This window comes from Neolamprologus brichardi, chromosome 5 (genome assembly GCF_056152115.1).
Source record: "Neolamprologus brichardi isolate AB-2024 chromosome 5, ASM5615211v1, whole genome shotgun sequence".
Taxonomy (NCBI): domain Eukaryota; kingdom Metazoa; phylum Chordata; class Actinopteri; order Cichliformes; family Cichlidae; genus Neolamprologus; species Neolamprologus brichardi.
This window is the reverse complement of record NC_142108.1, coordinates 9288000-9299574: the sequence shown is the minus strand read 5'-3', so window position 1 is coordinate 9299574 and position 11575 is coordinate 9288000. Positions and strand designations below refer to the sequence as shown.

Sequence of the window (11575 nt, the reverse complement as noted above, 5' to 3'; positions counted from 1 at the left end):
AAATAGCTTAATGATAGAAATGATTTTTCAGAATATGCATTACGTCTGAGTAACTGTCATGCTATAAAGGGTTATGAATTTCCTTGAGGTTTGAGAGAAATCAGTTTCTCCTGGGAAAGAGGCTGACACCCTGTGGCCAACAAGCCAACATGCTTTCACAGAAATTACAGCGCAAACTAGAATGAGTGACACAATCACTTCCCTTTATTGATTAATTCAGCAAGACACAATCAAACTTTAAAGCATTCTGTGCTTTTCGAAGAATTTATACAGCGTTCACTCCCTCATGCTATCAGCCTTGTTACTTTGCTGCAGAGACAGACAGAGAGAGAACATTATGATTAACAAAGATTTGCATGCACGTATTAAGGTTCTTTAGATAAGATCATATTGTGGCTTTTTCAAAAATGTGACTTATCACCAATTATCTTGCACCAATCAAATACCTTTCTGACGCTCCTGGGTTATTTCATGGATGATCTCTTCGAGCACTGGAGTCACGTGATCCAGATGTTTTGGTGAAAGGCGGACAGAAATCTCCACGGTCTTCTCCTGGGCAGAATACGCACACATAAGTGTTAATGTCTGAAACAGGTCTCGCTTATAAATGAGACACTGAGTCTCAATGGGACTACCTGTATAAATAAAGGTTAAATAAAACATAAAAATAATGCCTTATGTTGAATTAAAAAAAGTGTTTTAACTGTGACTGGATTGAAAATATTACACTAGTTGTGAAGGCAATTTGTTTGTCTGTGTGCGCAAGCGCTCACGGGATTTCCACCACGTTCTGTCTGAGGAACCTGTTGGACGTTGACTTCTTCAAACTGGCCATCCTCTGATCGAGGCTCCATGTCCTTTCTCCCTTCTCGCTCCTGCAGCATGGACACATGCACGCATAGATGAACAAAATGAGACAAGCTGCTTTTTTTTTAAATTTCTTAAGAAGCTTTGTCTTCTGTCTTTAAGTCACAGTTTAAAATAATCTTTATTCATCTTGTGAAACAAATCACAGTTCGTTTCAATCTAAATTTTGTTTTATATCTTTCCTGAGGGTCAAGAACTACAAAACTGAAAAATTCTAGAAAAGAGTGAAAAATGACAGTCAAAACGCAGGAAAGCCCAAAGTGATGCCATAAACTATACATAAGCTCAGTGAATGAGCAAATTCTCCACTTGGACTGTTTCTCTGCCGTGTGAGGTTCCACAAGGTGCGATCCTGGATCCATGATTATTTTCCTTTTCCATCCTTGCTTTAGCATGCATCGATCTTTGATTCAATTTTTTTCTGGGATTTGTATCATTTCTATGCTAATGATATTCAGATCCACCCTAGCTGACTGTTTATCACAGATTAGTCACTGGCTTCGGTAATTGCCTTGTTTTAAACTAACAAGACTGAGGGCATGATTATAGCTCTTCTTGAAATACATTCAAGAATCAGTCAAGTGATTGCTTCCTTTCGCTCATGTGCGAAGACCAGTGTTCGTTATCATGGTGTAACATTCGACTCCTCAGACTTTGAGTCACACATAAAATCTATCTCACATTCTTGTTACTTTCACTTAAGGAGCATTTCTAAATTGCAAAGTATGGTCCACACCTTTGAACTAGAGAAAATTGTTCATGCATTTGTGTCACCACACCTAGATTATTGTAACACCTTATTTACCGGGTTAGATAAATCATCGCTTTCACATCTGCAAGCGAGTTCGCATTACCCGAATTTTATTCTCTTTATGTTGGCTTCCAGTTGAGTCGAGAATCTGTTTTAAAATTCCCACACTTACATGCAACTTCTTGTTAAACACCCTGCTGCTTGCTGTCTTCACTCACAAGCTCTACCAGTTGGTCCCCATACTAGACTAAAGACTAAAAAGGGACACAGCCTTTCAGCCTGTGGCACTAAAGCTCTTAAAGAGTTTACCACTCCAGCTCTGCTTACCCAACTCTGTGGATTCCTTTAAAAACAGGTAAAATCTTTTCTGTTTAGCGAGGCCTTTTGTTGACATTCTTTAGTTATTTATGCTTTTATCTATTTTTATTCTGTTTTAATATGCTTGTCCATTGATTTTAATTTTAACTTTTAAATGTTGTTCATCCTTTGTGACTCTTGTCACTAAAAAGCATTACATAAATAGACTGTACTTTGTTAATTGCTAGGGAAAAAAACAACAACAATAACTTAATAGGCCAATTCTTTATTTGCTACATTAAAAAGTCTAATCTGTAGGCAATATTCCACAATATTTTCAATTATTTCACAGAGCCTTTTGGTTTTTCAGGAACAGTAGTAATCGGTTTACCAGTATGTAAAAAGAACTAATCCTAACCTTCAGAAAAGTTTGGGATCATACTCCAATGAGCTAAACGGCTGATTCATGACTGAAAATCATGACTGATTTTGTGGTCTGGATTGACCAATTCATTCAGCTCTAGTTTAGCCCCAGCTGTGCACACATGCTGCTTACCTTCATCAGCATCAACTCTTTTGGGCTAAAGAACGTGATGTGTCCCTCCGTCCTCTGAACCAGCAGCGCCATCAGGCACACCAGCGCCACACAACCAGCAACTGCTCCACGCATGCTCAATTTTCTCTGTCCCTTAGAAACATACACATTGGTATATACAGAGCAGAAAGTTCACACACAATACAGTCTGAAGGTGGCCAAGGGGCTCTATTTTGCTGTGGTCGACATCTGACATGACATGCAGCATGTAACCAAGAGTGGACAAAGAAACACAAGGAATCTCATGCTTATGTAATACAGAATTTGGGAAATACATTAGAGATAGGGAGGGAGAAGACTGGGGGGGGGGGTAGAACAACAAATTCCTCCAGAAGCAAGATAGATAAGAGGTTGGAGTCATATTTACAACCAGCAAGACAGGTCTGTGCACAAATGTGAGTAGATGAAAACAGAACATCAAAGAGAAAGACAAACGAGAAAGACCTAGAGGCAGAGAGAGACAGGAGCACAAGAAGCCATGAGTTACTCACGTGCTGTGTCAGCGTTGGTTAGTTGCTTGAGGAAGTGTGCTTTAAAATGAGCAGAGCTCCAGTGGTCTGAGTGTCAGCTTGTCGCTGTCAGCCTTTATATCAAGCCCTCTCCTGATCCCTAAGCTTTTTACTGTCCTCCCTCACATCCGCTCCTCAACAAGCTCCTTCAAGCATAGTCCTGGAAACACAAATATTACTCAGGAACGGTTGGCTCATTTTTTTTATTAGGTTAGTATGCTCACCTAATCTTCACTGGTATGTATAAATTATAAGATGAATGTATACTGTGCAAAGTTTAAAAAAAAATCTAAGTAGTCATTTAATCATTTATTTTTACTCATTTCAGGAAGTAGAATTAACTCATGTATGTATAACACATCCTACAAAAGACAAACTGCAAACTGAGAAGTAGAGCTCAATTTTTATGTGACTTTCGTTTGGGGCACTGAGTTAAATATAGAAACAATTACAGTCTATTCAAAGAAGTCAGTCATATATCCTTGGCTCCAAGTAATTATCTAACACATTCTGACATTTATGACCTGCTACTAATTTGTGTTTGTGCACATACAGAACCACATGCATCTGTGCCTTGGAAACCTCATGACTTATTTCCTGCACGATGGCGAAATGTTACTGCAATTTATTTTTATTTTGTTGTCAGAATACTCAGCAAGAGTGTTTATTACAGGCATTGCTATTGTCCTGTGTGGTTTATTACATTTTAGGTGCATAGATGAAGCTCTGTATGCCTTCTCTAGCACTTTATATAACACCAGCACTATGACACACACCATGACTCTTACATTTTTCTAACACCTAGAGTATGTATTTTAAAGTAACATTTAGAGATTTAGAGTCTTCGGGATAAATTATGGAAATTGTATAACCTTTATATTATAATACTAGTAAAGAATATGTATAAACAGTTTAAAATAAACCATGCTGTATATTTTCAAATCTACATTTTAAACTTTGGCGTACAGAATCAAAAACCACAGCAAATGTTTCAAGACATCACTCACTGGGTACTGAATTTGGGATTTTCCCTTTAAAGGGGGAAAATCTCACTTCCAATGCCATGTTTTTACTCTTGGACTCTTGATTGATTGATTGATTGATTGATTGATTGATTGATTGATTGATTCCAACCATTACTAATGATTCTCAGCAGAGCTGAGCAGAAGCAGCTTAAGACTCAATCTCCTAGAATTGAGATTGTGGGACACTGTGGGGGAACCACCAAATTCAGGGGGTGCATTGCATTAACTTTTTAGGAATTACAGTCATTGATATCTAAAGTCCCCCATTTTCAAAGGATCAAAGGTAACTGGACAGGTCCCTAACAAGCAATTTTCGGCTCCCTTGTTTCATGACAAATAAAGCAGCTGGAAACATTTGGTATTAATTCAAGTGCTTTTGACAGTTAATCTCAATAAGAGGTCCAAAGAAATGTTGATGCAACTGAAGGAGTTAAAAAAAACATTCACAAAAACACTTGACTTGGTTAGATTTGGTAACCATGTCATTGTAACAAGTCTATGATCAAGAGAGCTGTTCATGGAAAATAAAGTGCAAACCACTAGGTACACTCAAGAACAATGCCATTAAACATATAAAGAACCTGCAAAGTTGAGTAAGTGTTGTAAATGTTGACAAATTATACCACAATGACAAGAAGAGAAAAATATGAAGAGAAATACCTAATGATTATTAAAGACATAATTCTGAAGTGCACAGGGTGGTATTCTGTTCATATTCAGCCAAATACTGCAAGACTGATTAGTCAGCACTTCACGGTGCAAATATATCATGACCCAAGGGATAATGCAAAAGCAACCGGTGAGCCATGGCAAAGAAATGGGATATTCTTCAATTGCCTATTTATCTGATCCCAACCATTGACTGTAGTCAATGATCCCAACCTAATATAGCATTTTTTAAGTAATTAAACACAAACCTGAATCCAGAAAGACCCACATACAAGCAGCAACCAAAGTGGCAAGAGTGCCAGCATAACAGAGCATCTCAAGGAAGAAAAAAGCATTTGGTGATATTTATGGTTTACAGACTCCAGGATAGGATTTTCCTTCAATTAAAAATAAATAAATCTTATTTAAAATAATGCTACTTTGTGCAGTTAGTTTTTAACCTGGGGGACACTGTATAAGAAATTGCTGTAACTCCTAAACAGCTAATGTAATGATTTTGTTAAGCGCCTCTAATTAAAACTGAACGCCTGGACTTCAAAATCGCATATTAATTGTAAGATTTGGAATCCATTGTGGTAGTCTGCCGATATGGTAGTCTGTATTTTTTTTTTTAACGACAGTCCCTGGCTATAGATATTTAGAACCTTATATTTTAATATCTTTTTCTTCAGCACAGGTAATTGGGGAAAGGAAGCAAATTGAAGCTTTCTCGGTCGGGTCTCGCGATGTCAGAGCTGCTACCGCGGGATTTGGGGCGGTGTTGCAGTTTGCTGAAACGCGTGGACACAGTCTTTTTGCTGAGGTGAAGCAGCATAGTAGACACGAACTGCGTGCTGCCGCGGATTTTCCAATCATGGTAAGCTGAGCGGGGTTGGATATTTTGGCATGATTGCAAATTGTTCCTTAAACTATACACTTTAAGTTTCTTTGCAGGTAGTTGCGTTTTAAGAGTACAAATGTCTAGTTAGATTTAGTTCACTTCTGTCGAGCTAAAGGCCCTCCGACATTTGGGGAGCAGTTCCGCTAGTGCTGACATTAGCTGGAAAAATATATCTTACTTTAAAGACTTAGTGACAAATGATGTGTCCAGCTGTGTTAGTCGCAGTCGTACCTGAAGCGCTGTTATATTGACAGTGCTGTAGCAGGTATTGTACTTTTCTAGGGGCCGTGTTAGCACAAGCTAGCTCTTAGCAAGCACGTTATACGCGGGCCTAGGTCGACACGTGGGTTCATCGAGACTGCAACGTGGTTACGTGTTAAAGTTACGACAAAGCAATGGTAACTAAACCTGAAGTGGAAAAACACTTTTGAAAAAGATACTACACATTTATGCCTAAAATTTCACTTTCGGCTAATTCCTAAGCTAAGATTGCAGTTAGCTTGTGTCTCGCTGGTCAGCACGTGGGGACTAGTAAACACTTGATCTGAACGTAGTTTTAGAAACACCTTCCTGTTTTTGCTGGCTGCAAGTGTTACCTGTTGACGTCTGTCGTCTAACTCGATTGTGCACGATCACCTTCCCTAGGTGTTGCTGCACGTGTTGTTCGAGCACGCTGCGGGCTATGCGCTGTTCGCCGTCAAAGAAGTGGAGGAGATCGGCATGCTGCTGCCTCAGGTGCGTCCTCTTTCCTAACTCCTGTGTACTATCTGTTTTGTGTGCTCTTTAAGCAGAGCACTGATAATTGTGCTTTTGTGTCGTGTCAGGTGGAGGCGAGCGTGCTGAGCCTCGGAAAGTTTAATAGCATGGTGAGCTTAGCCGCCTTCTTCCCCTTTAAGTCGGCCCAGGCTGCCCTGGAGAACATGAACGCCATCTCTGAAGGTATGTATGATTATCATCTTCTCTTTATCAATCTTGTGTGGAAAAGTCCTCAGCTGTAATGATGTTTTATAATCTGTCAATCCACTGAGTTATTGTGCTGACAGTTTCATATCAACCCTGAACACCTGAGGAAAGACTTGACATGGACAGATTTTGATTTGTTCTTTTATCTGCAGTAATTGTTAATGAGACTACTTTAATTATATATTCTATTTGTTCTGAGATGGCAAATTATCGGGCTTTAATATAATAATATCACAATATTCCTTGTTGCAGCTTATAGATGGCATTCCATCTCAACCACATGTCTACAGATATAATAACTCTTCCATCCCTTGCAGGTGTGGTTCATGCTGACCTGAAGCTGTTCCTAGAGACCAATCTGCCCCAGTCTGGGAAGAAAAAATCAGTGTTGGGGGTTTCTGATGGCAAGATTGGAGCAGCGTTACAAGAAGAACTTAGCAGTTCAATCCAAACTGGAGGGGTGGTGGCTGAGATTACGCGAGGTGAGAATGTTTACCTGAGAATTATTTCAAAATATGCAAAACGATACTGTTTATAAAATAATGTGGACTGTTGTGATGTGAGCTTGTGATCCTGAAACTCATGAAGGTTCATACTGAAAATCTGAACAGCCGTTGGACCTGCACTTTTCTGTTGGTGTTCTTCTTAACACTCAGCAAACCTTCTCGATCTGTCCTGTCCCGTCAGGTTTGCGTCTGCACTTCCACTCTCTGGTGAAAGGTCTGACTGCCCTGGCTGCCTCCAAGGCACAGTTGGGTCTTGGCCACAGCTACTCCAGAGCTAAAGTCAAGTTTAATGTCAACAGGGCAGATAACATGATCATCCAGTCCATTGCTCTGTTGGATCAGCTGGACAAAGACATCAACACTTTCTCCATGCGTGTTCGGTAGGAAATTTTCATCACACTGTAAAAGGACTGGTTGACTGGTTTTTGCATAAAATTAAACAGTTTAGGGAACATGTTAACCTTTCATGCTGTTAATCTTTCACTCTTTTTAATGTCAACCTCTAGTTTTGTGGCTTTTCTGTTGACAGATTTGCATCAGGCTTTTTGTAGTTCGGGGTATCGCACATTTTGGGGCGTCCTCCTAATGCTTACCACAGACAGCACACCTCAGAGTGCTGACTGTATAGAAACAGGAGGTACATCAGTTACTCCCAACACTTCTGCTCTGCCAGCTGTTATCTGGTGAGGCAACACTGTTGGGTGGAACATCGTGTATATTTACTAGCTCAGCATCTTGTAGCTGTTTGGGGTGTTGTGACGCATGCATTCATTTTGGTGTGAAATATCCTGGCGCAAACTGTCAGAGTGCAAGATCATCTAGAACATTTAGGCATCAGTTATTGTCAGCTTTAGCATTCAAGTCTTAAAAGCTCCAGGCTTTTCCTACTGATACAGGACTGTGAATAGAATTGGATATCTAAAGAGAAGGAGAAGCTGTAATTTTGAAAGGGATATTTTTCCAGCAGTCTTGAACTTTGTGCCATCTTAATGGGTAGTTCTGTTTTGTACTTGAGCATAAAAGCCTCGGTTATTAAGTTTGTTTTATAGTAGTTTTTTTTTTATTTTTTTGTAAATGTGCAGCATTTAAATGCTTAGTCCAAAAATCCTGCACTCAAAGTTTTAACACTCTCTTGTTTATCTACAGTGAATGGTATGGCTACCACTTTCCGGAGCTCATCAAAATTGTGTCCGACAACTCGATGTACTGCCGCCTGGCTCAGCTCATTGGAAACAGGAAGGAGTTGTCAGAGGAGAACTTAGAAAGTTTAGAGGAGGTGGTGATGGACAGTGCCAAGGCTCAGGCCATTCTGGATGCATCACGCTCCTCTATGGGTGAGTACACCACACATTCAGAGTATGTGCTGCATAATTTCACAAAAACACATCCTGCTTGGGTTAAAGTTAATTTCATCCATATCCAAAGTTAATTTATGCCAGCTTGACTCTGGTTCATTCACATACTCCACATTGTGCCCCTTTTTTGCCCACTCTGGACTACAAGTGTCCTTGGTGTCTAACACAGGGGGGTAGATTAGTTCTCTCATAAACCTGTAGTGAAGGCATGCATCCTCACTGCGGATCCTGTCGGGAGAAACAATCTCACGTTTCATGCCATGTACTGGTTTAAAATGTCACAAATGCAGCACCTGCTAAAGATATAATGCTGATCATCCTCTGGTTGTTTGGTCTTCAGGTATGGATATATCACCCATTGACCTGATTAACATCGAGAGGTTTTCGAGTCGTGTCGTGTCTCTGGCTGCCTACCGGCTGGAGCTGCAGGAGTACCTGCGGTCTAAGATGAGCCAAGTGGCTCCAAACCTGGCAGCCTTGATTGGAGAAGTGGTGAGTCGAAGTTTTATTTTTAACCCCGACACACGGACCAATGATGTTATACCAAAATCTGTCAATCCACTGAGCCAGTGTGATGAAAAACGTATTCGGTGCTGATGGTCCTCATACTGTGTTGTGCATCCAGTGTCAAAATTGTGATTTATTTTTTTTGCTTAAGGGGGCCATAACAGATTGTCTTATCTCCAGGTTGGAGCGCGTCTGATCTCCCACGCCGGCAGTCTGACCAACCTCGCCAAGTATCCAGCATCCACGGTTCAGATCTTGGGAGCAGAGAAGGCCCTGTTCAGGTACTGGGGCACCCCCTCCCTGCTGGGGAAAAAAGTGGCTGCAGTGATGGCAGGGCTGGGCTGGAGCAGAGCTGGGTGACTGGAGAAGACAGTCTCCTCTGGAGTGATCCCGCTCGCCCAAATGCACACCCACAGTCTGAGCACCCACTCACAGCACAGAGGTAGAAATTTGGCTAACACTACAGAATGTTTGAAGTTACTATCAACAGTGTCTAAAACTAAATTCTAGTGATAACTTTGCAGCTACGTGGACGCTAAGTCGTGTGAAACATGTTCTTTTAAGTGCCTTCCAATGTGCATATTTTAATGTTGTCCACAAGAGGGAGCTGTTAAGTTGCTGGCATATTAGTTCTATATGTTAATGTGTGTACTGCCATTTGGATGTGGCTGAACGTCACGTCAGTGGTAGTTGTCCTTCCTGATAAACTGCATGTTAAACCTGCGTATTTCAAGTCTGGTTAACTGCTGTGTGTAGACTTGGACCAATAGACTGTGAAAGGGTAACATTTCACACCTGCCGTTCATCCTGATTGTGAAAGCAGCTGTATTTTCACAGAGCCCTGAAAACGCGTGGAAACACCCCCAAGTACGGCCTCATTTTCCACTCGACTTTCATCGGCCGTGCCGCTGCCAAAAACAAAGGCCGCATCTCCAGATATTTGGCAAACAAGTGCACGATCGCCTCACGTATCGACTGCTTCTCAGGTGAGTGACCCACCACACGCCTGCATCGGCTTACATACATGTGGCATCATTGCAGTGATGCTCATATTTTTCGTCAACAGTATTCAGCCTTAGGGTTGGTGTTGAGAAGCTTTCTCCTGAGCAGAGCCACATGTCTTTTAGGGACGCTGATTAGTCAAGTGTAATCCGCCGCTTGTTGAGTTAAGCTGAAGTTTTCTCGCTTTCTTACAGAGTTGCCCACGAGCGTGTTTGGTGACAAGCTGCGTGAACAGGTAGAAGAGCGGCTGTCTTTCTATGAGACCGGCGATGTACCACGGAAAAATGTGGATGTCATGAAAGAGGCTCTCAAAGAGGTTAGCTTGAGTTTTTCATTATTATTGATTTTTAAATGTCTTGTCAAAGGCCCAACAAATGGAGAATCAAATTCCTGTAAGACATTTCAAAACTCTTTGATTCTTTCAATCTCTGTATGCTGTAAGTGATGAGACATCTTTCCCTGACATCTCGGTGAGGGTAAAAGCTGATTTAATGAGCCTGATGCAGCACCAGGACCTCTGGGGAAAAATCTCATTGTTTTACCCTGATTTAACTGAATTTGTCTTTTTTTTTTTTTTTTTTTTTTTCCCTCTCTCCTCATCTTAGGCTACTGATGTTGCAGCTGAGATCAAACGCAAACTAGAGAAGAAGGAAAAGAAACGTAAGAAGCGTGAAAAGAAGTTACAAGAACTTGGAGAAAATGGAGAAGCTAACGGTGATGCAGAGGTAAGTGTTGTTTTACTGTGGCCTTGGCATGTTATGATTTGAGATGGGACCCAAACATGGTCTCTTGTCAGTGTACGGCATGCCATATAAGAAGACTCCGAACCATTGGCTGGTCCTAATCAATGGGCTTGATCACTGAAGAGAGTCGTACATTAAAGCTGTATCACAGGCATTAGGCTTTCAGGCTTCCAAGCATTGAAAAGAGTGTTTCTGATATTTAAATTTATTTTTTGTCTGAAGGTGGAGAATGGAGAAGAGGACAACACTCTTAAGAAGAAGAAAAAGAAGAAACAAGCAGCTGAGGAGATGGAGGCACAGGCAGAGGAGGCCCCCTCTGGAGAAAATGGAGAAGAGACTTCAGCCAAGAAGAAAAAGAAACGAAAAGCAGAGTCAGAGGAAGTAGAGGAAGCTCCAGATGCCGAGGATGGAGCTGAGGAAACTGAGACTCCTGCAAAGAAGAAGAAGCGAAAAAGTGAAGCTATGGACACACAGCCAGAGGAAACCCCAGAAACACCTGTGACTGAAAAGAAAAAGAAAAAGAAGAAAAAAGATGCTGCAGAGTAAAGAATGGATGTATGGACAATGAAATTCTTATTTTTGTGTACAGTTTTTGTTTTGATTCAGATAACCCCTATATGAGGGCGTTAACTGTATAAGTCTAGTATATCAGTAGCTTTGTTGTACTGTCTTTTATTTTTGTATGAATGCAGGTTATTTTGCTAATGAATGCTTATAACTGTGCCTTGGAGTCGGTAGAATTTACCTGCACTTCTGAAAATAAATTGCCTCTCAAGCTTTTTTGTTGTTGTTGTTGTAAACATTTTTTTCGGGGGGTGCAGCATCACTGTTAACAGGTTAACAGTTAACTGTTTCTCCTGAAAACCATCATTGGGAAGCTTTCCAAAAAAAGTAGTGTACTACTGT

General features: G+C 40.8%; 2 protein-coding genes and 3 non-coding genes across 6 annotated transcripts; 4 read left to right on the top strand and 1 right to left on the bottom strand.

Moving 5' to 3' along the window:
- Window positions 1-182: 182 nt before the first annotated feature.
- Window positions 183-6354, bottom strand: mlnl (motilin-like). Of its 2 annotated transcripts, none has more exons than XM_006784556.3 (6): window positions 6190-6354; window positions 3002-3179; window positions 2472-2597; window positions 774-875; window positions 447-552; window positions 183-309 (listed from the first exon to the last, which is right to left on the bottom strand). In XM_006784556.3, exons 3-6 carry the CDS (start codon window positions 2583-2585, stop codon window positions 302-304), a joined length of 330 nt encoding a protein of 109 aa, XP_006784619.1. In that variant the 5' UTR covers window positions 2586-2597; window positions 3002-3179; window positions 6190-6354; the 3' UTR covers window positions 183-301. The 2 variants fall into 2 exon arrangements, with proteins under 2 accessions (XP_006784619.1, XP_006784618.1); XM_006784555.3 differs by having other exon boundaries at window positions 2472-2603; window positions 6190-6350.
- On the top strand, window positions 5436-11449 carry nop56 (NOP56 ribonucleoprotein homolog). Its single transcript, XM_006784557.3, has 12 exons — window positions 5436-5569; window positions 6239-6328; window positions 6418-6532; window positions 6874-7038; window positions 7244-7442; window positions 8209-8396; window positions 8758-8909; window positions 9105-9205; window positions 9762-9910; window positions 10121-10242; window positions 10532-10651; window positions 10892-11449. Exons 1-12 carry the CDS (start codon window positions 5567-5569, stop codon window positions 11213-11215), a joined length of 1728 nt encoding a protein of 575 aa, XP_006784620.1. The 5' UTR covers window positions 5436-5566; the 3' UTR covers window positions 11216-11449.
- LOC118453766 (small nucleolar RNA SNORA51) lies at window positions 7639-7774 on the top strand. The gene has a single exon (XR_004843449.1). It is a non-coding gene; the product is annotated as a small nucleolar RNA SNORA51 (small nucleolar RNA).
- LOC118453767 (small nucleolar RNA SNORA26) lies at window positions 8545-8663 on the top strand. The gene has a single exon (XR_004843450.2). It is a non-coding gene; the product is annotated as a small nucleolar RNA SNORA26 (small nucleolar RNA).
- Window positions 10363-10430, top strand: LOC118453765 (small nucleolar RNA SNORD57). Its single transcript, XR_004843448.2, has one exon. It is a non-coding gene; the product is annotated as a small nucleolar RNA SNORD57 (small nucleolar RNA).
- Window positions 11450-11575: the final 126 nt, after the last annotated feature.